Source organism: Abrus precatorius, unplaced genomic scaffold (genome assembly GCF_003935025.1).
Source record: "Abrus precatorius isolate BTA unplaced genomic scaffold, Abrus_2018 Scaffold11, whole genome shotgun sequence".
In the NCBI taxonomy this organism is placed as follows: domain Eukaryota; kingdom Viridiplantae; phylum Streptophyta; class Magnoliopsida; order Fabales; family Fabaceae; genus Abrus; species Abrus precatorius.
Window position 1 is genome coordinate 29,857,541 of NW_020874303.1, and position 26,829 is coordinate 29,884,369.

Here is a 26,829-nt window from a genome sequence, read left to right on the forward strand (position 1 = left end):
CATTATAATAGATCCCTCAAGTATTCCCTTGCTTTCAGTTTTACGTATTTTCTTTCATATTTGTTACTGCCAATTCCATATTATGCCCAACTTTAGCTCAGCTAACATTTATCTAATTGCACCTTCAGTGCAATTTTTTCTTAAAAAGGAAGAATGAGGTTGAGTCTCAGAAAAGAAAAGTAATAGGGGTAAGTGTGAAGGTGCTAGTTTTCTCGGGAAAATGCTAGTCTTAAAAAAGTTCCCAACTGATTGCGGAATAATAAGATATGTAAGTGAACATGTGCAGATTAATGTTAACGTGATTCCAATACAGGCTCAGAGGCAATCCCATAATAACTAAAAATAGGTGTACGTTATTGTATGGGAAAAAGTTGCTCCAATGGCTTACTCTTCCTCCACATAGCAATTAACAACAAAGCTAATAAATAAATATGGTCCTGCCAATAGTAGTGGCAGCCGCTAAAGAGTTTTTGTTATGAATATTTCATTAACAATGAGGAATGCATATAAATTTTTACTTGCTTCTTAAGATGGCATTGTTGGATGGTTGAATAATATCAAGTCCAAATGGCACAAGGCCTACTTTTCATAAGGGTATCAGCAAAGTTTAGCACAATTGGCAGTTAGTTGAGTCCCATGTTTAATAGGGTTCAATTCTTGATCATATTAAAATGATTCACCAAGGTATATTTCGTTGTCTGTTGGAAAGAAAAATATGTTTATACAAGAGTTTATTTTTTAGCCAGTAGTAAAAATGAGACAAATAAATTAGGAATAATTTTTTTTTCCGTAAAATTATGATTTTTAATTCTTATATTTACAAAAATAATTTTAAAATTTTAATTTAGCAACAAGAATAACATATTTTTAAAGACTAAAAATGTTTAACCTTATAAATAATCAACAAATAACATAATTGAGTCAGTATATAGTGGAAGAACTTGGTTGTCAACAATGGTCTAATAATGGATAATAAAAATACATATGTAAATTTATGTTTCTCTTTCTCTCCAATAAATTATGAAATATAATATTTTCATTTAAACTTAATTATAATATCAATCGAGGATGAAATTGCTATATGTTCTTAATTCCCAACTTCAATTTATTCCAATGTTGTTGTAAGAAAAGTTGCAGAATGGGGTGCCAGTTACTAAAATTCTGATAATTTGTAGCTGAAAAGGTGTAGCTACTTAATTGAGTGGAACGCATAGCGTGATCGTTTTGACTGCAATTGAAAAACAATGGGTTCAACAGCTCAGCTGATGTAATGGGGAGTGGTATAGTACAAATCCTTTAACATATGGCAGCGTTGTTTCTTGTGCTGCCTCTAACTCATCTCTTTAGAAGGGTGCTTTCACGTTCTGCTTTTGCATCAACCACCACTCTGTCATTTTATTCATCATGCACAACTCAGAGATGTAGCAGTGGCTACACAATTTTCAATCAGTTTTCTGGGTCATTGACTTGGTTGGACAATCTTTGCCTAACACTTTGTCTTGTCTAAATTTTGACATGTTATTCCAACAGCGATACCATACCACTTTTTATCAATCTCAGGGGTAAAACCGAAAATTCTGACACATTATACATGCCCATTTCTTTTTCTTCAAAAGGATTAAAGATTTTGAGAAATTACATTGCAATTAGAAAATATGGCCCTTAAAAATCCCAAACTTAATGACATGGGTCAAATTAACAATCTATTCCTAACGTTTGAGTCTTGATTTCTAATTGTGTATAGGCTATGATATATATATTTTTCCCTTTAATGACTGCCACTTAATTAAACTTAATTTTAACCTATCCATCCTAAACAATCTTTCTATCAATTCACATTTGGCATATTCTTTTGTTAACTTGGCTGGAGCAAGTGCAGGGTAACCTTTAGGCGACCATGGTCTTAGAGCTGTCATATATGTCATAAGTGAACTCTTTGATAGGTATAATTATATTAACAACTATTAATTAGTAGTTCGAATTGGGATATCACACATAGGCTAAGTCTATGATCTGTATGCTCTTTGCAACCAATATTATAATTACTGCATTTATATTGCAGGTTTGATATACTAATCAATTCAATAAATTTCCGTTAAAAAGCAAAAGTAAAAATGGCAGCTGAGTGTTTTTTTTCCTTAAAATTGGAAATGACAATCATGGTGCACGGTAGAATTAAAGTTAAACTTATATATGGCGCATTTGAAAGAAAATTCTATACAATGGTGAGAATTATAGTGATCACAATACACAAACAAACTTGAATAGACACATATATATATACGCAAGGAACATATCAGGTGAGAATGTAAGAAATAACAAAAAAAAAAAAATGATTTACAGTTTAATAAATGGTTAAGAATATTTAAATAATATAATCTTAACAATCTATATATTATTATATAATCAAGATAAGTAATTCATGAAATTTAAACATGCGAGAGAGGATTAGGGCAACTTGGTAAAATTGGAAAAAACCTTTGACATTATTATATAATCAATGTGTTAATTAAGACTATATAATGAACTATGAACATTGCTCAATGACATGGACCCTACCACTACCACCAATAATTTTAATTTGGTACATCCATTACCACCGATATAATCATTATTTTGAAAATTGCTAAGGATAACTATTGATTCCACTAGAAGAGATGTGGAATAGTTTTCACCTAATCCCTTTATAAAGATAAACAGTTTTCTTTTAATAAATATCGCATGCTTATTGAATGCAAAAATAAAATAAAATTCTATAACTTAAAATACGTTATTTAAGGAGAAATGAAAATTTTTTCCACTCTAATCACATACATTAAATAGTTGATTAAGAGCATATAATTATGAAGATATTTGCTAAATGGGCCTACCACTACCACCAAACCATTTTGAAAGTGGCCAAATGCATTATTGATTCAATTTGAAAAGGTGTATAATAGTTTCTACAACGACAAATGTCACTCTCATACCATGTTCATGCCTCGTAGTGACAGTGGTGAGTTTTGAACAAGGAACAGATCTTTGTGATGCTATGGTTCTCCCTACCACTCATGTTTGTGCAGAACACTTGAAACTCACTAATTATAGGGAAAATTTTAACCCCGAATGTTAATTAGATAATTAAAAGGACTAATCAGTTGCATATAGACCTTTTTTAAAAGTAGAGAATGACATGATATGATATATCATTTCATTTGGCAAATGGCAAATGGCAAATGGCAAATGGCAATTGGCAATTGATGATGAAATTTGTGAACTATTGCTTACTTGCTTCAGTATATAGCTGCTACTTTCTTCAATATCTCTCATCTTTCTGCACTTCACAAGTTAGTATATGTCTTTCCCATTCTCTTCTTGTTGTTGTTGAATTAATAAATATAATTCATATTTGTTATGTGTGCAAAACATAGTGTACATCTTTCCTCTAACTGAGAATCAATTTACACCTAAGGAAAGTGCTTATTTTTCTAATGTTGGTGGTAGCTTTCTGTGAATTGTTGGTTGTAGGTAAGCGATGGAGCAATTTCTGCTGCATGGGACCCTCCACGCGACGATCTATGAGGTGGATAAGCTTAAGCATGGTGGTAGCAATATATTAACAAAGGTTTCCCTCTTTATTGGTGTTTTTCAGCCTGCATTTGCTGTTAAACTTCTCATTACTGTAATATAATTAGTGGATTAATTTATTGATATTAGTATTATTATTAGAGTAGTTTAGTGTTGATCTTAGTGCTCTTATGTGTATAATTCATTATCTCTGCCACTGCCTTTACTGCGTCCCTAACCTTCAAACTCAAACATTAATTTCTTCAATGGCGAATTCAATCCCAGATCATTTAGAAAACCCCCGAGAAATCTGGCACTGATTCTTACAATGAAAAACTAAGGGAGAAAGAAATATTACTAAACAGAGAAATAAAGGTCAAAAAGATGTATTGTTTATATTGTATAAAAATATGAGAGAAATTGGATTGAAAAAAATAAATTATATAGAAAAATTTATAATAATAAAATTAATTTAATAAAAAATAAACTTTTATTAAAATATTTAATTTTAATTTTTATATCTTTTATATTAAATAAAAATTAATATAAATATAATGTGAAGAAAAAAAAAAAACACCCCTACCTCCCCTTCCCACGTCCTCCCGAGTCCCCACTCACCCATTTCTCTTTATTACGAGGGAAAATTAAAGTGGTGGATCTCATTAATTTTTTTGTTTTTTAAATTTCTATTCAATCATATAGCTCAAATAAAGTGTTAATATACTTATCTAATATTTATTTATTTATTTAAAAATAAGAAGTAAATAATTTTTATAGTTTTAGTATTAATATTTTTTTAACAAAAAATATGACATTTGTCATCTTTGTTTCAAGTAAGATTATATTATTAATCGATAATTTTTTCAATATTTAATTTTTTAAGTGATAAAATGTCTAAATTACCAAAATTAAAAATTGATAATCTAGTCACCATTTATATGAAGTGAGTTATGATTATGAAATATTTGAATTCAAATAACTAATTGATAAACATTCACTTTCTCACCATACACATACATGTCTCTTCACTTTAATTTTTCTTATAATATTATTGATTATTTATCTTTGCATTAATCATTTAGTTTTATATTTCTTATTACATGGAAAAAAATTGACTGTTGATATTTTTGTAAAAAAGAAAAGAGAAAAGTTTAGGGAGAGTTGTTCTGTTATCACACAAAGTGATATATATATATATATATGTGTGTGTTTTATACTCTTGATTATTGGCATTCGAAAGTGGTAAAATGATTATCAGAACAAAGAGGTTTAAGCTATTCAAACAATGCAATTTAGAATTTTAGGTTATTTTGTGCAAATGATCCATCGATTTAGATTTCCAAAAGAAAATATTATGGTTTGAACCATGTTGCAGCCCGACCAAAAAGAAAACGCATGTGTATTTGTTGCATAAGCGTCTTTATTTTCTGAAAAAACAAAAAGGAAGAAATTTCATCTGGATACGACTTGTGTATTTGTTGTAGAGCTTCGAATAATGTTTAAGACCTCGTATTCCTTAGTATTATATATGCCGGTGATTATATAGTATTTTACTACTTTCATACGTGTCTTGATTGGAAATTGTAATGAACGAACTTCTTATATAATATTTTGCTACTTCAAATGTTGATTCAGCTTGTACAGAACATCGAGGAGACCGTTGGTATTGGAAAAGGAGTTACTAAACTATATGCAACCATTGATTTAGAGAAAGCACGTGTGGGAAGAACCAGAATCATAGAAAAGGAGATTTCCAATCCTAGATGGTATGAATCCTTTCACATATACTGTGCCCACATGGCATCAAATGTTATATTCACTGTGAAAGATGATAATCCTATTGGGGCAACCTTGATTGGAAGGGCATACATGCCTGTTGCGGAGATCTTGGATGGCAAGGAAATAGATAGATGGGTCGAAATATTAGATGAGCATAAAAAACCAATACATGGACATTCCAAGATTCATGTGAAGTTGCAATATTTTGATGTTTCAAAAGACCGCAGCTGGGGTAAAGGCATTAGAAGTCCTAAATTCCCTGGAGTTCCTTATACTTACTTCTCACAAAGACAAGGATGTAAGGTTTCTCTATACCAAGATGCTCATGTTCCTGACAACTTTGTCCCTAAAATACCACTTGGTGGAGGCCAAACTTACAAACCTCATAGATGTTGGGAGGATGTCTTTGATGCTATCAATGATGCAAAACACTTAATATACATTACTGGATGGTCTGTTTACACTGAGATTACATTGGTAAGGGATTCTAGGAGGCCTAAAGCTGGAGGAGATTCAACACTTGGTGAGCTTCTCAAGAAAAAAGCACGTGATGGTGTAAGGGTTTTGATGCTTGTTTGGGATGATAGAACATCGGTTCCTTTGCTAAGAAAAGATGGTTTGATGGCTACTCATGATGAAGACACCGGGAATTATTTCTATGACACTGAAGTGCACTGTGTTTTATGCCCTCGCAATCCTGATGATGGTGAAAGTGTTGTTCAAGATATAGAAATTTCTGCCATGTTTACTCATCATCAGAAAATAGTGGTGGTGGACAGTGCTTTGCCAAATGGAAAATCATATAAGCGAAGAATTGTGAGCTTTGTAGGGGGTATTGATCTTTGTGATGGAAGATATGATACACAGTTTCATTCACTTTTCAGAACCTTGGACACAGCACATCATAATGATTTTCATCAACCTAACTTTCCTGGTACTTCAATAAAAAAAGGTGGTCCAAGGGAACCTTGGCATGACATCCATTCTAGGCTTGAAGGACCCATTGCATGGGATGTTTTGTTCAACTTTGAGCAAAGATGGAGGAAGCAAGGTGGCAAGGACTTACTTATTCCATTGAAAGACCTTGAAGATGTCATCATTCCCCCATCCCCAGTAACTTACCCTGATGATCATGAGACATGGAACGTTCAGTTATTTAGATCTATTGATGGTGGGGCTGCTTTTGGGTTCCCAGAGACTCCTGAAGAAGCTACCAAAGCTGGGCTAATTAGTGGGAAAGATAACGTAATAGATCGTGGTGTTCAAGATGCTTATATTAATGCTATTAGACGTGCCAAGAATTTCATTTATATTGAAAACCAATATTTCCTTGGAAGTTGTTATGCTTGGAGTGATGATGGTATTAAACCTGAAGACATTGGTGCTTTGCATCTGATCCCAAAGGAACTTTCACTTAAGATTGTTAGTAAGATTGAAGCTGGAGAAAGGTTCAGTGTGTATATTGTGGTTCCAATGTGGCCAGAGGGTTACCCAGAAAAAGGATCAGTTCAGGCAATATTGGACTGGCAAAGGAGAACCATGGACATGATGTACAAGGATGTTGTTGAAGCACTCAAAGCCAAGGGAATTCAGGAAGATCCTCGAAACTATTTGACATTCTTCTGCCTTGGTAATCGAGAGGTGAAGAAACAAGGAGAGTATGAGCCCTCAGAAAGACCAGAACCTAATTCAGATTATATGAGAGCCCAAGAGTCTCGACGCTTCATGATTTATGTTCATGCCAAGATGATGATAGGTAAGTCAAGTTGCAAAATCCTCACTTATAATCTGCATTTTTAAAACCATATTTATCTCCATTATATAACAAGTTCTTATCGAAATTAATAAGATATTACAAAATGTAACGTAAAAAATTTACTATTTCATAGTTCTTAACTTGTCCTGTTATAATATCTAGGGAAAAATTGAATTTTTAGTGATAAACTTATTTTTTGTTTGTAGTTGATGATGAATACATAATCATTGGGTCTGCCAACATCAACCAAAGATCAATGGATGGTGGAAGAGACTCTGAGGTTGCAATGGGAGCTTATCAACCCTATCATTTGGCTACCAAGCAGCCTGCAAGGAATCAGATTCATGGTTTTCGTATGTCATTGTGGTACGAGCACCTTGGCTTGCTTCATGATTCCTTCCTCAAACCTGAAAGTGAAGAATGCATAAAGAAGGTGAATGACATTGCTGACAAATATTGGGATCTCTATACTACTGAGCCACTTGAGCATGATCTTCCTGGGCACTTGCTTCGCTATCCTGTTGCCATTTCCAGCGAAGGAACTGTGACACAGTTGGAAGGATTTGAATTATTCCCTGACACTAAGGCTCCTATTCTTGGGGGCAAATCTGATTTCATGCCACCTATCCTTACTACTTAGTTTCATGTTAGTACTTTGCTCACATTCACATAACATACTACTTTGTATATTACTGTGTTTGAGTGAACAATCTCATATATATTAGTAATGATCTCATGCAGATGTTTTCATTTTCTTATCAACAATTCAAGTGCAGATGTTTGCTTTTTCTTATCAACAATTCAACGTGCTTTCTTTGTTAGAACCAGAGTAACGGTATAATAATACACAACTAAAATAAGAGATGAGAAAATAAGAGCCAATAAATGCAATATAAAATTATCACAAAAGAAAAATTTTACTAATCCTCACTTTATAATTTACTCCTCAAAATAGGAGACTATTACTACCGAGTACAAGATCTCAGTGTAATACAAAGATATAAGGAAAAGATGATTTTTGGGATAGATTGATTAGTAAGACCCCTTGCCCTTTTATAAGCAAAGGAGGGGTCATGCCTTTGAAGTTCCCACCGATGTGGGACTTCTTACTTAACAATTCTCCCACTTGAAGATTATGATTAAGCTAATCATATCTTCACACACATTACTAATATATATATTACAATTACATGTTGCTTATATTCCTAATAGGCCATACAAGGATCGACACCATGTAAACTTGTCATTGTTCACTGGCTTTGTCATTATGTCTGCTATGTTGTCTTTGGTGTGAATCTTTTGCATATCCACTCTACCTTCCTCTACTACTTCACGAACAAAGTGGTATTGTATACCTATGTGCTTTGTTCTGGAATGAAAAGCTGGATTCTTTACAATATGCAAAGCACTTTGACTATCACAATACATAGTAGTAGTTTGCTGTTTGTGCCCAAGTTCCTCCAATAGCCTTTGAATCCAGATTGCTTCCTTGCATGCCTCAGTAGCTGCCATGTATTCGGCTTCTGTAGTAGACAGAGCCACAACAGTCTGTAACTTAGATAACCAGCTTACTGCTCCTCCAGCAAGTGTAAACACATAACCAGTAGTAGATTTCCTTTTATCCAGATCTCCTGCAAAATCTGAATCAACATAGCCCTTCACAATAAATTCTGATCCTTCAAAATATAATGCAACATCAGAGGTTCCTTTGATGTATCTAAGGATCCTCTTTACAATATTCCAATGCTCTCTACCAGGATCTGCCATGTACCTACTGACTGCTCCCACTGCTTGTGCAATGTCTGGTCTAGTACAAATCATGGCATACATAAGGCTTCCCACCGCTGATGCATACGGCACTCGAGACATTTCCATCCTCTCCGCTTCATTGCTAGGACACATACTTGAGGATAATTTATAACTGACAGGAAGTGGGGTAGAGATTGGCTTACAGTTTTGCATATTGAAGCGCCGCAAGACTTTACGAAGATAATTCTTTTGAGAGAGCCAAATCTTCCTATCTTTTCTGTCTCGGTGTATTTGCATCCCTAAAATCTTGTTTGCTGGTCCTAAGTCCTTCATATCAAACTCCCTAGCTAATTGTGCCTTCAATTCTTGAATTCGATCTTTGCTGGGGCCTACCACCAGCATGTCATCCACATACAACAACAAAATGATGAAATCATTATCACCAAACCTCTTGTAATACGTACAATGGTCTGAACTCAGTCTGTTGTATCTGAGGCTAATAATGAAGGAATCAAATCTCTTGTACCAACACCTTGGCGCCTGTTTTAAACCGTACAGAGATTTGGTCAACCTGCAAACCAAGTCTTCTTTTCCTTGTTCTTCAAAACCTTCTGGTTGGAGCATATATATTTCCTCTTCAAGTTCTCCATGTAGAAAAGCAGTCTTTACATCAAGTTGCTCAAGATGTAAATCAAATGCAGCACACATTGCCAGAACAATTCTGATTGTGGTTAATCGAACAACTGGAGAGAATATCTCGTTGAAATCAATGCCTTCTTTCTGAGCATATCCTTTAACCACTAATCTTGCACGATACCGCTCCACTTGATCATTACCATCTCGTTTGATTTTATAGACCCATTTACAACCAATGGCTTTTCGATCTTTTGGAAGTTCAACAAGTTTTCATGTCTTGTTTTTATGTAAGGCCTCAATTTCTTCCTGCATTGCTGTCATCCATAATGAAGCATCTGAACTCCTCAAAGCCTCATGAAAGGTTGATGGTTCTCCTTCATCTGTTAGAAGACAATATGCATCGTGGCTTGCCATCACATAGTCTGAGTGCCAAGATGGTCTCCTTATCTCACGTCTTGTTTGTTGAGTTTCTCCATCATTGGCATCATTTGATTCTTGTCTGCTTCAGAGTTGTCATCTTCTTTAACTTTCCTTTCTATCACTACTGAAGTAGTGTCTTTGGTAGTACTGTCATCTTTCTGCTCCTTTTGCAGTTCATTTTCTGCAAAGACTACATCTCTGCTAACAACAACCTTGCGGGCAGTGGGATCCCATAAGCGATACCCCTTAACATTGTCAGCATAACCCAAGAATATACATTTCCTGGATTTTGGATCCAGTTTTGTTCTTTCTTGGGAATTGTACATCACGTACACAGGACATCCAAATATATGTAATGAAGAATAATTAGGTGGCTTTCCATTCCATATCTCCATTGGTGTCTTCAAACCAATTGTTGTTGATGGTGATCGATTTATTACATAACAGGCAGTTTTCACTGCTTCTGCCCAGAAAGATTTAGCCACTCCTGCTGTTCTTAGCATAGCTCTTGTTCTTTCTAGAAGAGTTCTGTTCATCCGCTCTGCTACACCATTCTGCTGAGGTGTATAAGGCACTGTGAATTGCCTTGAAATACCCTCTTGCTTACAGAATGTTAGAAAATCACCATCTACATATTCTCCTCCATTGTCTGTCCTTAAGCACTTAATTCTTTTCCCAGTTTCAAGTTCTACTTGTGCTTTGAACTCCTTGAATACTGGAAACACATCTGACTTCTTCTTGATTGAGTACACCCACAATCTCCTGGAGTAATCATCAATAAATGATACAAAATATTTTGCTCCTCCAATGGATACTTCCGGTGATTCTCATACATCAGAATGAATCAAGTCCAGTATGTGTTTGCTTCTTGTAGTCACTTTGGCAAACTTTAATCTATGCTGCTTACTTGTCACACAGTGTTCACAAAATGGTAAGGTTACCGTTTTGAGCCCTGTTAAGAGATTACGTTCTGCAAGAATTTTCAGACCTCGTTCTGACATATGACCGAGTCTACGATGCCACATCAGTGTTTCATCTTCTTGACTTATTACAACTGATGCATCTACTTCTTGCAACGTATCTCCCAAAAGTATGTATAAATTGGTTATGATCTTTTCTGCTTTCATCACTACCAAATTGCCTTTAACTACCTTCATGATCCCACCTTCAATGTGGATCTTGCACTTGAGGTCATCCAATTGCCCAATGGACAATAGATTCTTTTTCAAACCCTTCACATGTCGTACCCCTTGAATTGTTCGAATGGTACCATCATACATTTTCAATTTGACAGTACCAATTCCAGCAATTTCTAGGGCATGATCATTTCCCATGAATACAGATCCTCCTGAGATAGGTTCATAAGTAGAAAACCAATCTCGGCATGGAGTCATGTGCCAAGTTGCACCTGAATCCAATATCCAACATTCATGGAGTTGTCTTCCGCCTCTAGAATTTACTACTTCACTGTATAGAATTTCACCATCATCTGAAGTACTTGCAACACAACCTTGAGAGGTTGATGCTTCAATATTATTCCCTCCTCCACTCTTCTTGTTCCAACAATCTTTTTTCACGTGCCCTCTCTTGCCACAGTTGTAGCATTTGAGGTTCTTCCTTCTCTGAGATTTTGATCTACCATGATTCTGGCTCCCACTGGAACCACGTTCCATTGATCTTCCTCTCATCATCGTCAATGCTTCTGCCTGTTTAGAATTTTCCAGTCTATCTTCTTTATTCTTTCTCCTGGATTCTTCTTCAAGAACTGCTCCAACAACATCATCAAAGGATAGACGACCGATAATGTTGTTGTTTGTTATATTGATGATGAGTTGATCATATGAATCTGGTAAACTCTGGAGTAGAAGCTCCGCACGTTCATTTTCTACTATGTTGAAATATGCGGCTGTAAGCTGAGCAAATAGCGTATTCAAATTGTTGATGTGGTTCGTTACTGATGTGGACTCACTCATTCGAAGAGTGTAGAGTTTCCTCTTCAAGAATATTCTGGTATGAAGTGACTTGACCTCGTACAACTTGATCAGTGTGTCCCAAATCTCCTTTGCAGTCTTCTTCTCTGCAACACTGGATAATACTGAATCAGCCAATGCTAAGTGCAAATTGGCAACAGCATTGTTATCCATTTCTCTCCATTTTTCTTCTGAAATATCTGCAGGTCTGCCTTCAATTGCATCAAGACAATTGTCTTTTCTCAAAATTGCTCTTATCTTCAATTTCCACAGGGAGAAATTACTCCCATTAAATTTCTCTATCTCATATTTTGCTGCCATATTTTCTCTCTTTATTATACCGACTTATGCACTTCTCACTATGAATAGTATTGTCTACTGGAATAACACAGGTAGACCATGAACTAACACACCAAAAAATTTCCAGGAAAGAGAGGTGGGTCACTATAGACACTCTTAAATACCAAATCTTTCCTAGCCAGAACTTTCTCAGATAGCAGTTTCACACTACCAAACTTTTCCAGTAGCTCTGATACCACTGTTATAATGTTTTAAAAACATAACCTATAATTTTTTTAAAGGTAAAACAACAATTGCAAAGTTTAATAGATAATTAAAAATTAATGTCTATATAAATCTATATATATCTTTAACTTAATCTTAGTATATGTTGATTGTGTTAAGTACTGTGAATGAAAAAAGATACTTTTTCTTAGATTGTTAAAATCATCAACTAATTTTAAATAATATAATAATAAATAAAATAATATTTTAAACACCTACACTATCAATTTTCACTTAAATTATTTGTTTTATTTTCTAAAGTCTCAGAATCAATAGTAGAAATTTAAAATTAATTATTCATAATACTAACTGCTTAGTGTCACAAAATTTTTTGAAAAAATATCATAAGCAAAGCAACTTATTTATATCAAAATAGATTAACTTATTACATATATCAATAATTTCTTAAAGAAAATGAAATGTAATTAAGAAAGAAGAAAGAAGTGTAATTGTGGGGTAAGTTTGAGCGGGGGCGTAATCATTTGCACAGGTTTGAATAGATTATGATGCCATTTGGCAATTTAGAATTGGCCTTGACTTAAATGAACCATTGCGTTGCCAACTACTGTGACAATATTATTATATATTACAAAGTTGCTCCTTTCTTCAATTTCACATTCATTCTCATCTCTCTGTTCTGCAAGAGTTAAAGTCTCTTTCTTTCATATCCCCTTTCTTTAAATTCGTCTCAAATTCTAAATTGAATATAATGTGTTGTGTGAATTGTTGTAGATTCGTTAGCTAAGTGATGGCTCAAATTCTGCTGCATGGAACTCTCCACGCCACAATCTTTGAGGTTGATAAGCTCAAGACAGGTTCTTCTAATATCTTAACCAAGGTGTGCTTTTTATCATCGTAATTCATACACAATTAACTCACTTTCAGTTTCACTATTATAGCTATATTTTCTCTTGTAATTACCTGATTAGTTCGATAATTATGATATTAGCACACTATTACTACAGTAGCTTAGTGTTAATCTTGTTATGGACTTGTCTCTGCTCAGCTCTGTCATCAATGGTGAATTCAATCCCAGATCATCGACAAAATCCCTTTCTGATCTGCTTTAGCAAATTCATTCTTTCAAACAAAAAAATTGGCTTTTCAAATGTGCTGTGCTCTTTGACTTTTAGCTTTTTCACTTTTCGACTGTTCTCAAAATTCTTCAACCAACAAATTTCTTGGATGGTAGTATAGTAATCGCCGAATTGGTTGGAAGGATAAAGGGTTTCTTCCATTACATGGAAAGAAAATTGACAAGTTTTATTTTATTTTTTTAATATAAAAATAAAGTTTAAGAGGAAGGGGACTGAGTGGTTGTCCTTGGACGTTACACAAACCTCCAATTTTAGGGACCCATTCTTTTCTAGTGCCCATGTATTTCTTAAGCAGCTAATCCGTCTTAACACACACATTTATAGGTACAACATGTGAAGCTGTTGAAGAGCTTTCAATTATTTTAATACTTCCTATTCATTTAGATAATCACTAACCATATAAAATTTTGCATCTGTGAAAGGATAGTTATTATACAGTCAAGGCTTCTGGAGACATATTTTGACTGCAAACTGTGTTTCAGTGGTTCCTTAATATGAATCAACTTGTTGCCCCTTTGGTATTCAATTAAAAATTTAAAATAACCTTTTGTTCATCCAACTTGTCTTTAACTCAATAAGTTTAAGTTTTTATCACATTTATGCTGTATTTTCTCCGCCAAAATCTTATATTAAACATCCTGGAGCTTATCATCTTGATCGAAGCATATGGTGGAATCTTTTTAAGAATGAACTGAAGTTTTTGCCTTTTCAATTATTCCTTTGATAAGCCATATTCATTTTTTTGTGGGGCCTGCGGGCCTTTGCCTATCCATATTGCTACGGTAGATTACTCATTATCACATACACACGTGATGCAGAGATAATATCCAATTGTTTTACTTTGCACCTTTATTTCCCATGTACATTATTCTTAACACTTGCATGTCTAATTCCATATATATTATTCTGATTTAGATCGTACAAAACATCGAGGAGACTGTTGGTCTTGGAAAAGGTGTCACTAAATTATACGCAACCATTGATCTAGAGAAGGCACGAGTGGGGAGGACCAGAATTTTAGAGAAGGAGCATTCTAATCCAAGATGGTACGAGTCCTTTCACATTTATTGTGCCCATATGGCTTCAAACATCATATTCACAGTGAAAGATGATAATCCTATTGGGGCGACCTTAATCGGAAGAGCATACGTGCCTGTTGAGGATATCTTGGGTGGTGAAGAAATTGATAGATGGGTTGAAATATTGGATGAGCATAAAAACCCAATACATGGGCATTCCAAGATCCACGTGAAGCTGCAATATTTTGATGTTTCAAAAGACCGCAACTGGGCTCTGGGCATTAGAAGTCCTAAATTTCCTGGAGTTCCTTATACTTTCTTTTCCCAACGAAGAGGATGTAAGGTTTCTCTATACCAAGATGCTCATGTGCCTGACAATTTTGTGCCTAGAATACCACTTGCTGGAGGCCAGACTTACAAACCTCACAGATGTTGGGAGGATGTGTTTGATGCAATCAATAATGCAAAACACTTAATATACATTACCGGCTGGTCTGTTTATACTGAGATTACGTTGGTAAGGGATTCTAGAAGGCCAAAGCCTGGAGGAGATACAAGTCTTGGCGAACTTCTCAAGAAAAAAGCAAGTGAAGGTATAAGGGTTTTGATGCTTGTTTGGGATGATAGAACATCGGTTCCTTTGTTGAAAAAAGATGGGTTGATGGCCACTCATGATGAAGAAACCGACCGGTACTTTCACGGCACTGACGTGCATTGTGTTTTATGCCCTCGCAATCCTGATGATGGTGGAAGCATTGTTCAGGATTTAGAAATTTCTGCCATGTTTACGCATCACCAAAAAATTGTAGTCGTGGACAGCGAATTGCCGAGTGGAGAACCTGATAAGCGAAGAATTGTGAGTTTTGTAGGGGGTATTGACCTTTGTGATGGAAGATATGACACTCAATTCCATTCACTTTTTAGAACCTTGGATACAGCACATCATGATGATTTTCATCAGCCAAACTTCGCTGGTTCTTCCATACAAAAGGGTGGTCCAAGAGAACCTTGGCATGACATCCACTCTAGGCTTGAAGGACCCATTGCTTGGGATGTCTTGTTCAACTTTGAGCAGAGATGGAGAAAGCAAGGTGGAAAGGACTTACTTATTCCACTAAGAGACCTTGAAGATGTCATCATTCCCCCATCCCCAGTAACTTACCTTGATGATCATGAGACATGGAACGTTCAGTTATTTAGATCTATTGATGGTGGAGCTGCTTTTGGGTTCCCAGAAACTCCTGAAGAAGCTGCGAAAGCGGGACTTGTTAGTGGGAAGGATAATATAATAGATCGTAGTATTCAAGATGGTTATATTAATGCTATTAGACGTGCAAAGAATTTCATTTATATTGAAAATCAATATTTCCTTGGAAGCTGTTTTGCTTGGAGTCCAGATGGTATCAAGCCTGAAGACATTGGAGCTTTGCATCTAATCCCTAAGGAGCTATCACTTAAGATTGTTAGTAAGATTGAAGCTGGAGAAAGGTTCAGTGTGTATGTTGTGGTTCCAATGTGGCCAGAGGGTGTCCCCGAAAGTGCATCAGTTCAGGCAATATTGGACTGGCAAAGGAGAACAATGGATATGATGTACAAGGATGTAATTGAGGCACTCAATGCCAAGGGAATTCAGGAAGACCCTCGTAACTATTTGACATTCTTCTGCCTTGGTAATCGAGAGGTGAAGAAACAAGGAGAGTATGAGCCCTCAGAAAGACCAGAACCTGATACAGATTATATAAGAGCCCAAGAGGCCCGGCGCTTCATGATTTATGTTCATGCCAAGATGATGATAGGTATGTCATTGATTTAATCTGGCTTATTTTGTGAAAGCAATCTTACAATTAACAAAGACCTCGCTTATAATCTAGATTTATTTTTGAATCCATTTATTGGATTTGGAATCATTCTTTTAACTCCATTATCATTATCATTCATTAAGAAAAACATTGCCATAACTGCGAAAGTCAGAGAATTTTGTTTTCTTTCTTCATGAGGTTTTTTCCCAAATTTGAAATGCATTAAAAGAAGCCAATAAACATTACAAAATCCCTCTTTCTGACTCCAATAAAATATTTTTAATGGTAAAAATTCATAAAGTGATTGAACTTTTTTGTGCAGTTGATGATGAATACATAATCATTGGATCTGCCAACATCAACCAGAGATCAATGGATGGTGCCAGAGACTCTGAGATAGCCATGGGTGCCTATCAACCATATCATTTGGCTACTAGGCAGCCTGCAAGGGGACAGATTCATGGTTTGCGCATGTCATTGTGGTATGAGCACCTTGGCATGCTTCATGACTCTTTCCTCCACCCAGAAAGTCAAGAATGTGTAAGGAAGGTGAATCAGATTGCTGACAAATATTGGGATCTCTATTCTAGTGAGTCACTTGAGCATGACCTTCCTGGACACCTGCTCCGGTATCCTATTGGAATTTCAAGCGAAGGAATAGTCACAGAGCTTCCAGGTTTTGAGTTTTTCCCTGACACCAAGGCTCGTGTCCTTGGCAACAAAGTTGATTACTTGCCCCCCATCCTCACTACTTAGTTTCATTTTCTACTTTGTTCATAAGATGTTGTTCTACTTACGATGTCAGAGTATGTAATAATGGTAACGGTCCTGTGAACATGTTTTGACTCTTATTGTGAGGTTTCTTAATAATGTTCCTCTTGTATTTGCTGTTCTGACACTATCCTTTTTCTCTGGGATATGTAGATTGAACTTGATTCTGTTGGATATATAGTTGATGTTGCTGTTTGTAGAATTTCTATGTGGACTCTGTTCATTTGCCAATGTCTAATTTCAAGAAAATATGAAATTAACTTAACTACTCAACACGTGTAGCTAATTTTTTTTAAAAAATTGATTTCTTTTCTCCATCTTTACTTAGTGAATCTTTTGCTTTTTGCTGTCATATATCTTACATGTCCTCTCTGAAGTAGAGAGATATTCGACCAATATTCTGTTCATTTCAAGAAAATATGAAATTAACTTGACCACTCAACACGTGTAGCTGATTTTAAGATTGTGTGCATGTGAAGTACGTACGTATGATCTTTCCTTGTTTAATTTCGGAAAAATATTCAATCAATCAATATCCATGAAAACTATATATGACGAGTAAACTTTTGTTTATCAAATTAGTTGAAGGCCACGTACAGATAATTTATTCACAAAATTTTATAAATATTAACAAGAACTTTTTATATTGCAAAAGTTGAAATCCAAAAACTTTATCTATATCACTTGACTCAATTACTTATTAATAATGCCATGTTAATTTAATGACTGATGTGGACCTCTTTAATTTAGATTGGTGTGCTTTGTCCTTTATGACATATGAAGCAATTAGTAAGCACCATATTATGATTGGGTTTTGCTTTGTAAAAGAGTAGGAACACCTTTTATCTTCTTTTAATTTATTTCTTTTCCTATTAAAAGGAGTATGCAATGATATATAATTGACATGCTGGCTCCAAGTAGCCCATGTATCATAATATGCAAAACAACACGTGTAGACCATTTTTTGAATCTGAAAACTAATTTAATATTCTTACATATTAAAATTTAACAAATTGGATTTTGCTTTTTCTGAATATAAGTTCTAGAATAACTGAAGGGTACAAGTGTGTGCTCATGTTAGGTATCACCGAGTGCTAGAACCGTGGGCTTGGGGTATATTAGTACGGTCAGTGTCCACGTACACACCTTACACTCGGTTGCACGGTTAGGATAACGTGTTGTCCTTACTCGCTTCACACGCGTCAAAAATGTCTTATATCAGACTTAATTCAACGTTCCTGTCATAGTCCTATGATTATGATATAATGGCAACACAAGTGTTCGTAGACACTTAATCATTCTGAGTCACACACTTGTGAGAACTTAATTTGGCAAACAGATTGGAAAATACGTACTCGACTACTGATATTCCTACAAAATATCATTTCTTTATTATACCCCGTTTTAATGGCTACCGTACCATTAAGCCTTTTGTTTTATCACGTCAAAACGTTTTCTTATCTTCATTCGGTAGTTTTACAGTCCTTCAAAATAATGGTTACGTACAATTCTTTTGAAATGAATATTTTAAGATTTTAAAATATTTCGTTTCAAGTCATACTTTTTTATGATTGCAATTAACCACTGTTAACTAAATCAAAGTTAGTGATTTTCAGATTCTTTGCATAATTAATCCAAACTGAATGCTAAGGCTGTGGTGGTTGACTGTGACCTCAGTCTCCACACAAGACAACCAAAGCAAGCTGAATACAAACCGCAACCGCATTCATCCTTTGGTTTGGTTTGGTTTGGTTTGGTTTCTTCCAACTTCTTCCTTTAACTATAAAGCAAAAGCCAAACCAAACACTCCCATCCACACCCAAACTCTCTCTCCCTCTCTCCCTCTCTCTCTTTTCTTTTCCATTTTCCAAATCTCATCAGAGAAATCTAGAAAGATACTCACACACCAACCACCAATTAACTACTGCCATCTTTTTTTCCTCCACCATCTTTCCATAATCCACAATTCTTCAAACTCCTTTTCATTTAATATTTTTATATTTCTTGTTCACATCACAATCCCAGAACAGCTCCTTCCCCTGCTTGTTCTGTTTCTCAACACATGGCTTCTATCTCACAGGGTCTTGTTCTTACCACAGCCATGCTTGTGTCAAGCACTGTCCTTTATCTTGCTTTCTCCACCCAAAAGACCACCCCATCATTTCTAATTCACTGGAATTCCCATTTCCATGACTCTAACAAAGGGACTCTACGTTCTTGCTTGTATTCAGGTAAATTAAATCACTTCCCCTTCTTTTCATTCACCTAAATTCTTTGTTGTGATAACAAATATTCAGTTCTGATTGTGTGGCATGGTGAGTAGAGGAAAAGAAAAGGAAGAGAAAGAAAAAGAAGAAGAAAGTTCAATTTGCTGATAATGTGAAGGAATCAAGAGAAACGAGTGAGGTGGGTAGCATAGAGAAACAGAGGAAGCAAAACGGAGTATCAAACAACTGCAGACAAGAAACCTCGGAAACTAGTGGAATGCCGGCCAACAGAATCGCTTTGTATAACGGGATTTTGAGGGATAGAGTGCATAGAATTCAATGCTCTTACTAGGCTTCTAGATCAACCCTGCACATTTCTGTTGGCACTTACAATGTTCTCATGATTGCTTTTTATTTTTACTTATTTGGCTTTGAATTTTGAAATTTAATTTTGTGGTGAAGTGCTAGAAGAATCTTGGGTATTCTTGTGGATGTAAATACATACTCGATTTTGTCCAACCCAACCCCTGCTATTTCGCTGAGTTACAAAATATTGGGCAGAAGTTTTGTTTTCTTCGGAATCAACCCACTTCCAACCACTCTAATTAAACTAAGTTTCATTTGTTGCTTATGTTATATATTTTAAAGCTCTTTTTACATCTGTATTACTGATTGCTATGTTTTGTTTCAATTCTAAAATGAATTAGTGAATTAAAGATAATCTTGTTTATATCTTGAAAATTACATCAAGAGATGAAATAAGACAAATAGCTCGTCAAGAGATGTGGCTTAATCTATATAATTAAGTTAGATTATATTTATTTATTTATTAAAAGAGTTAAGTTAATATTTTAAAAATTTTGATATTTAATTAAAAAAGTTATATTTTATTCTATTTAAAAAATAGATATGATAAGGTGGTCTCTTTAATAAAATTAATTTGAAAACTTATTCATAAAACTACTAAACATGTAAATTAATTAGTGTATAATTACTTTAGCTTAATTTATATTCTTAAATTTAAAATTTAATAATATAACTATGTTAAATACTCAGTAAAAAAATTTATTATGCATAATAATTCTACTTAACTAGAACATAATTACTTTTAAAAATACATAAAAATAAGAGTATGTCATTTAAAAGTCACTTTTTTTCATTTTAAATTTTTGTTTTGAATAAATTACTTCATTGTTCAGTTAGTCATTTTCAGTATCCATCTTTTACTGATTTGCCGAAAACTATAAATGATAATGCAGGAAAGAGCAGTCATGTACGTAAAGTTAAGCTTTAATGGAATTGTTTAATGCACAAAATTAATATAATTTAGCCTTTGTTATACCAGTGCGCGTGTGATGTAACAAATTAATACTATTTTGCCACCTTTTAGGACCTATATTAGAAATTTTCAAGTTTTATTTGAAATTTAACATTTGACTTTTGAAAGAATGCAAGAATCCTGATCCAAAGTCAACAATCGGCAAAATCAACGTGTTCGAATTCGACTATTGTATTTTTATATTAAGGTTTCTTCGATCATAATCGGATAATCAATATTACTGCCACTGAACACATGACATAACCAAGGTATTAAGAAATTTTCAACTTACAGTATCTTTTAATAGTTGCTCTTAATTTCAAACAGTTAAAGTATGACTAAACTTGATAATGGTATGAAATTGATTATGACCTTGGATTATAGAATGTTAATCTAAACTTCTATCCATGAATTCTCGCCCCTAGAATTCAACGTTTGCTTATGTCATATATTTGGCTATTGTTAAAACTTCCAAACATGGAAATTAATGTTTGCTAATACAATTTGATTTTGTCAAATTTATGAACTTGTTTTTCTCACCCTGCTGCTGTTGCCAAGCGCCCAAATTCATTCCTTTATAGTCCATTTCAGAAAAAGTCCATCATCAACGTGTTGAACAGAGATTGGGATCAAAGGAAGTCTCGAGTTTCTGTTCCCCCCACAATTTAAATACGTGCATTGAAGATAACAGAGGAAAGATAATATTATGAAATATTAATATGAGTGGCATTAATAATAACTATAGTTCTTCCTCTCCGTTAACTGCGAAGAGAAAAACAGTGAAAGAGTATATGACTAATCTAAAATAGAGAAAGCAAAATATGTTAAATTTCTGCACGTGATAGTGTTTCTATATCGTTCCTGCATAGTTGGACAAAACGTAGGAAGACATATCCGTGACTAAAAAAAAGGTAACAACAGCTGCAAATTCCGTCATGCCATGGAGCAACCTTGCTAAAGACATTTCAAATCCTTTTGAATAGATGTACAACCGCAGGCTATTAAGAAACTCGTGCTTCACCAAACTTTCCAGCCAAAATGCATTAACTGCTCAAGTAGGCTCAGACAACCGTCAAGGAATAATGTTCTTCTCTCCCTGTCAGACACTGACCTTGTTAATTCTCATTCTATACAATGCAAGCAAAAAACCACATCACGGAGTCAGTCCTCCCACATCCATGGGCCTTTACCGTCCCTCTCAGCAGGCTGTCACAAATTTCATTGTTTGCTCTTCTCATCCTCATACCCAGATGCCCTTCCTCTCCGTCCTACGAAATATGGCTCTGGAGAGGTGTTCTCGTTGGGCATATTCAGACCCTGATATGATCGATTTGCAAAAAATTCAGCTCCTGATTTAGCATCCCCTTTGATAAGAGAATTACACTTATTTTGCAACTGCAGTGCCTTCTCTGTTGCATTGACTAAAGCCAGAGCTTCTCTTTCTTCCTCAACATTTTCTGATGAAATACAGACTTGTGATTAAAAAGAAATGAAATTGAATAAAAATGACCTTATTTGGTAACACAGAATAAACAACAGAATACCATTCATATTTGCTATGTTTAAGTTACCAGTATTATATATAAACAAAACCCCACAATCCCATGCCTTTCGATGTTCCAATATGTATGGTGGAATTACAACTGAACTAAATGTCTCCAAAGGGAAATTTTCTTTCATGCAGACTGTCCAATCTCAATAACCACATCACCAACTTGTTTTTCTATTATCTCAGAATGATAAAACCTCCCTAATTATCATTTAATTGCAAACATATAAGCAAGGAATAGAAACTACCTTGATTTTCAAAATCTTCAACATATCCTCCCTGCAAGAATGAAAACCGTGCTTCTTCTTCCTGGTCTCCAACTTCAATTTGAGGCAAATTAATTAGATCTCCAAACTCCATTACATAGGCTCCTGTCCACTGGCTTCCCCTGGAAACAGATTAACACAGTATCATTAGGTATAATATATATCAATGTATCAAAATCCATCTGTAGTCCATGGAGGAACCATAAAAGTCAAAATATTTTTATTCAGTGATATGTTTGGACTTTGGAGTCATGAAATTTCCAAACCCCACATATCTTCATAGAAAGAAAGCATGTAGAAGACACAGCGATGAGTATTCAATAAAGCCAAACAATGAAGAATAAAACACAATTGGTTTTCTACCAAGATACAGGAAAATCAAAGACAATGCATTTGACTGCATACAAGTGACTCAGTGAAAGTGATGGTGAGTATGAGAACAGAGTGACCAGATCAAAGATTTCTACAAATCAAAAGTAGTTATGTGATAATCAATGTAGAAAAGATATTACAATTTAGTAGTTCATGCAAAACAAATTAAATGAATTTTAAGTTTCTGGGAGTTAAAAAAAGTTTCAAGCTTACATGGAAGTTAGCAACCCCTAGATAGAATATTTGATTATTCCTCTTTTTCATGGTATAAGATGTTATCCAATTACTATAGTTACAAATTTACAATAAATTAAAAATAGATAAGTTACATAAAACTAACAGCAATCAATGAGAAGGACACTAGCAAAGAGACAGTTTCCAGTATACAAGTATTCTCAAATATGATAGTGTACCTATTGAAAGCTATCATTGCTTCAAAGGGAGTAATAACTGGAGCTAGATACTCTTTGCTATCCAGCAGAGCAGTTTGGGCACACGAGACGTATAGAAAAACATCACACTGATGAAAGTCAAACTCTGTTAGCAAGTTTTAGATATAAAGGCAGGCCAAAGTATATACTAAGAATGAATCAAACTTCACCTCAGGAAAGTTAGCAAGTTTAGCTGGGTTTGGTCTTCCCATAACCAACGTATAGGCTTTCTTGCCTGCCCCAGTAATGAGCTCCACCATTTGATTTATTATATGTAGATAACCAGCTGCATCAATATGCAAATCTCATTTCTCTTGTAAAAACAAGAAAATAAATTATTTACTGATGTATTATAATAAGAGGCTGGAGAGATAGGTTTCACATTTGTTTTTCATTTCTGCTATCTACCTAACCGTGATTAAGACTATGATCCATCCATATGTAATTCAATATTCAGAGTAAACACAGGCAATAATCAAATGATGTCTTATTTCACAGAATAATGTTCCTCAACATATATTCTTCTCGTTTCATTCAAGATTAGTAAACATAAGGCTTCATTCTCTAGACCCATTCTCACTTGAGAACAACATTCAAATCAATTGTACTCCTGAAATTTATGACTATGCTTCACAAGGTACATGACAAAACAAGTTTGTCACTCGTGTTACTTTAGGAATAAGCATGCTAGAAAACCAAAATCTTTAACAGTAAAACATACCAACACCGAGAGTTCCAACTAAAATCCCAACAATATTAGCATCCTTGGCTCTCTCCACCAGGTAATATCTGCATAGTCATCTTCTGAACTTAGAAATTTTTATAAACATATGATGGCTTGATGGCTTACACAACACTAAGTAGTGTGTTTATATTGGGAAACATACCTCCGCTTAAGAATCCTCCTTTGTTGAAACAAGTCTGTTACCATTCGATTTTCATTTGCATCATATCTAACTAAAATAAAGAGCATTGTGATTTAAACTGTGGTTGACAAAAACAACTATAGCAGAAAAAGAAGTAAATAAACATTCAAATTCTCAGTATGCCAGATACATGCTATAGGTACAAAAGAAATTTTCAAATGATGCAATAATTTGGGGGAGATTCATTTCCCAAAATATATCCTTTATGTTCGAGATGCATGACTAAAAAGTTGGCATCTGTTTACCTATTTCTGCATGGAAAGAAAATCAGAAAAATACAGAGACACATAGGACAAATTTCGGAAAGGAAAGGGTAAGTATCAACCTATTTCACAGGCATTGAGAGTGAGCACAACATTTGCAAAAGCCGAATCATCCTGTCCAATCCAAAAGAGCAAGTAGTCTTCCATTCTTTGTCCCTCAGGTAATTTCCAAGTCAATCCTCCAATGCTATATATAGTCCCACTTGCCCCATTGCAACCACTAGCTGGTTCTTGAAGCCCATTTATTTTTTTAATATCTTTTGATGGAAACATAACTGAAGACAAAACATCAGCAAAGTGAACTTCCGGCTTATGGTCAAATCTACAGGACATTGATGATTCTAATAGTTCTTTTTTAATCTGTTGTATTGAATGCGCATATTCCAGCCCAAAAAGGACCTGCAATTGGAATGGAGAATTTAAGCAATAAGAAATTATATGGGATCAGTTTATTGTTACACTGAAAGTCCAGTTTATTGTTGTATTCCCTTTATGGTTATACTGAAAGTCCAGTTTATAGTCTGAGCAAATGTCAGTAGAGGACAATCACAGCTACATTATTTTCCATACATAAAAAAATTCAGTTGTTTAAATAAATAAAAATCCATAAATGATTAAAAAAATAGTTATACCATGACAGGCTTACAATTTGTCTGAGCATATTTTGACATACTTTCAACACAATCAGCTTCGCAAATGGAAGCCTTCCCAAAAACGGAAAACGCTGGTAGAGTTGTTGTTCTGCAGAGAGAAAAGAGGACTTCAATGAAGCATACAAAATAGAATATAAGTCCGACCACCCTTAAGCAATGTAAGAAAATTAAACTATGAAACCAAGTGTTGTCACAGACGTTGAATTGAATCCAAAAGAAACTTTGGAACTGAGAGTCAAGCACTTTCCATATTACACGAGATGATGTAACACCCAATATAGACTTGGCTATATCATAAACAGGTGTATATAATTATATCAAATACATCTCTACACTCTACAATCAGATATGAAGAAAGAAAGATACAGGATTTATAATATACTCAAATTCAAAATTAAAAAACACGTTCAAGAAGTACTCACGGACTAAAACATGTATGCCCATAATGTATGACACAGTCAGCATTAATGTGTGATGCTCCAACTTCATCAATACAGCAACTGCCATAGGTCGTGTCCGCCATCACAAACAATCTAACATCTATCTCATCCCCACTTCCAGGGACATCAAATTCCCTCAATGATTGAAGTCTCTTGCGCAGAGCAGAGACCACTCTTGTTGAATCTTTTAGGAGATTGTCTGGAAACTGAAATTCACGCAAAAATATCATCGCAATTGAGCTTAATATAGTAATAACCCCCATCCCAGGGGTATAGTACTGATAAAGACAAGTTGCTTCAAATTGTTTTGCAAAGGTAACCCTACATATTGGAAACCTTCAAATCTCAAATTCTACTTTGGGCAAGGAATGAAAACAAGTATTTCAGTTGCTTTGCATATTCCTTCCAATTTATACATCGTCAATTACCAGTTTTCTTCAGGTTTTGCAGTAACCGATCAAGTGCCAAAGTAGACTCTCAAGTCTTAACTACTAATGGGGTTAAAAAAATTCTAAATTTAGGCCAAAGCTGAAAAGAAGTGAAGAATGGAAAAAGAGGGTCTTACTTGTAAAGCAACTCTGGTGAAGTTGTGAGTGTGAATGAAGTGGGCAGAGGCAGCAATGTCGTAATTTGATTCAAAATCCATGGCCAAAGGTGACAACCAGTACAAAAAACAAGCTCTTTCCTTGCCTGTGGGTCACTGTAAACCACATTTAGAAAAACCCAGAAAATTTAAGATAAAACAAAATTGAGGGTAAGATAGTTGCAATTATTTATTCCATTGATCATAAGCAAAAATTATTATAATGTCCTGTGTCTGAGGGTTTAACTTTACGCCCTTTAATTGTAGTCAAATCTGGGCTGTCAATTGAACAATACCTGTTGAGTTGAATCACTGAAGCTCGCTCTTGAGGTTGTCGCTCTGAAACGGCGTCGTTCTCGTTGAGCGGGGATCTCTCAATCGATGTAGGGTTTTAGGGTACGGCGCCGAAGAACGAAAAGCATGAACCTTCATTCTACTTCGATACTTCCTTTTATTTTATTTTTCTGTATTTTCAAAACATCAAGTTAATGTTATTATTAATTATTTTCTTATCTTTAATTATTTTATTTAATTTGTGAGCCTTAATTTAAATGTCATTTTAAAGATAAATAATTTTAAATGTTTGTCAATCAATTTTTAAAAAAAATTATTCAATCTTAACTTGAATTTTCTTTTTGGAATTTTTTTATATTTGTTAGATTTAAAAATTATATCTCTTTAATCTTGTCCCGTATAATATAGTATGATTTTTATT

General features: G+C 34.6%; 4 protein-coding genes across 12 annotated transcripts; 3 read left to right on the forward strand and 1 right to left on the reverse strand.

The window, feature by feature from the left end:
• Positions 1-3,514: 3,514 nt before the first annotated feature.
• LOC113854064 (phospholipase D alpha 1-like) lies at positions 3,515-7,881 on the forward strand. Of its 3 annotated transcripts, none has more exons than XM_027484897.1 (3): positions 3,515-3,604; positions 5,182-7,081; positions 7,288-7,881. In XM_027484897.1, the coding sequence occupies exons 1-3, from the start codon at positions 3,515-3,517 to the stop codon at positions 7,719-7,721; spliced, it is 2,424 nt and encodes an 807-aa protein (XP_027340698.1). In that variant the 3' UTR covers positions 7,722-7,881. The 3 variants fall into 3 exon arrangements, with proteins under 3 accessions (XP_027340698.1, XP_027340699.1, XP_027340700.1); XM_027484898.1 differs by having other exon boundaries at positions 5,200-7,081; XM_027484899.1 differs by lacking the exon at positions 3,515-3,604 and having other exon boundaries at positions 5,148-7,081.
• A 5,076-nt stretch (positions 7,882-12,957) lies between these two features.
• Positions 12,958-17,399, forward strand: LOC113853881 (phospholipase D alpha 1-like). Of its 3 annotated transcripts, none has more exons than XM_027484566.1 (4): positions 12,958-13,065; positions 13,153-13,258; positions 14,433-16,332; positions 16,658-17,399. In XM_027484566.1, the coding sequence occupies exons 2-4, from the start codon at positions 13,169-13,171 to the stop codon at positions 17,089-17,091; spliced, it is 2,424 nt and encodes an 807-aa protein (XP_027340367.1). In that variant the 5' UTR covers positions 12,958-13,065; positions 13,153-13,168; the 3' UTR covers positions 17,092-17,399. The 3 variants fall into 3 exon arrangements, with proteins under 3 accessions (XP_027340367.1, XP_027340368.1, XP_027340369.1); XM_027484567.1 differs by having other exon boundaries at positions 13,034-13,071; XM_027484568.1 differs by lacking the exons at positions 12,958-13,065; positions 13,153-13,258 and adding an exon at positions 13,832-14,035.
• A 1,390-nt stretch (positions 17,400-18,789) lies between these two features.
• On the forward strand, positions 18,790-20,040 carry LOC113855241. The gene is made up of 2 exons (XM_027486794.1): positions 18,790-19,337; positions 19,430-20,040. Exons 1-2 carry the CDS (start codon positions 19,169-19,171, stop codon positions 19,663-19,665), a joined length of 405 nt encoding a protein of 134 aa, XP_027342595.1. The 5' UTR covers positions 18,790-19,168; the 3' UTR covers positions 19,666-20,040.
• Positions 20,041-21,312: 1,272 nt separating this feature from the next.
• On the reverse strand, positions 21,313-26,536 carry LOC113854669 (2-(3-amino-3-carboxypropyl)histidine synthase subunit 2). Of its 5 annotated transcripts, none has more exons than XM_027485814.1 (11): positions 26,411-26,536; positions 26,097-26,231; positions 25,514-25,737; positions 25,071-25,179; positions 24,501-24,837; positions 24,137-24,206; positions 23,971-24,038; positions 23,420-23,535; positions 23,232-23,338; positions 22,429-22,568; positions 21,313-22,088 (listed from the first exon to the last, which is right to left on the reverse strand). In XM_027485814.1, exons 2-11 carry the CDS (start codon positions 26,175-26,177, stop codon positions 21,850-21,852), a joined length of 1,491 nt encoding a protein of 496 aa, XP_027341615.1. In that variant the 5' UTR covers positions 26,178-26,231; positions 26,411-26,536; the 3' UTR covers positions 21,313-21,849. The 5 variants fall into 5 exon arrangements, with proteins under 5 accessions (XP_027341615.1, XP_027341614.1, XP_027341613.1 ...); XM_027485813.1 differs by having other exon boundaries at positions 21,314-22,088; positions 26,097-26,221; XM_027485812.1 differs by having other exon boundaries at positions 21,340-22,088; positions 26,097-26,191; positions 26,411-26,519.
• Between the last annotated feature and the right edge of the window lie 293 nt (positions 26,537-26,829).

Bases quoted from the DNA above. Each gene is read 5' to 3' on its own strand.
- LOC113854064 (XM_027484897.1), top strand. From the start codon at position 3,515: ATGGAGCAATTTCTGCTGCATGGGACCCTCCACGCGACGATCTATGAG. The intron at 3,605-5,181 runs GTTTCCCTCTTT...ATGTTGATTCAG, and splicing joins GTAGCAATATATTAACAAAG to CTTGTACAGAACATCGAGGA. The intron at 7,082-7,287 runs GTAAGTCAAGTT...TTTTGTTTGTAG, and splicing joins TCATGCCAAGATGATGATAG to TTGATGATGAATACATAATC.
- LOC113853881 (XM_027484566.1), top strand. From the start codon at position 13,169: ATGGCTCAAATTCTGCTGCATGGAACTCTCCACGCCACAATCTTTGAG. The intron at 13,259-14,432 runs GTGTGCTTTTTA...ATTCTGATTTAG, and splicing joins CTTCTAATATCTTAACCAAG to ATCGTACAAAACATCGAGGA. The intron at 16,333-16,657 runs GTATGTCATTGA...TTTTTTGTGCAG, and splicing joins TCATGCCAAGATGATGATAG to TTGATGATGAATACATAATC.
- LOC113855241 (XM_027486794.1), top strand. From the start codon at position 19,169: ATGGCTTCTATCTCACAGGGTCTTGTTCTTACCACAGCCATGCTTGTG. The intron at 19,338-19,429 runs GTAAATTAAATC...CATGGTGAGTAG, and splicing joins ACGTTCTTGCTTGTATTCAG to AGGAAAAGAAAAGGAAGAGA.
- LOC113854669 (XM_027485814.1), bottom strand. From the start codon at position 26,177: ATGGATTTTGAATCAAATTACGACATTGCTGCCTCTGCCCACTTCATT. The intron at 25,738-26,096 runs GTAAGACCCTCT...CGTGAATTTCAG, and splicing joins TCACCAGAGTTGCTTTACAA to TTTCCAGACAATCTCCTAAA. The intron at 22,569-23,231 runs GTACACTATCAT...ATCTGTTTCCAG, and splicing joins GCAATGATAGCTTTCAATAG to GGGAAGCCAGTGGACAGGAG.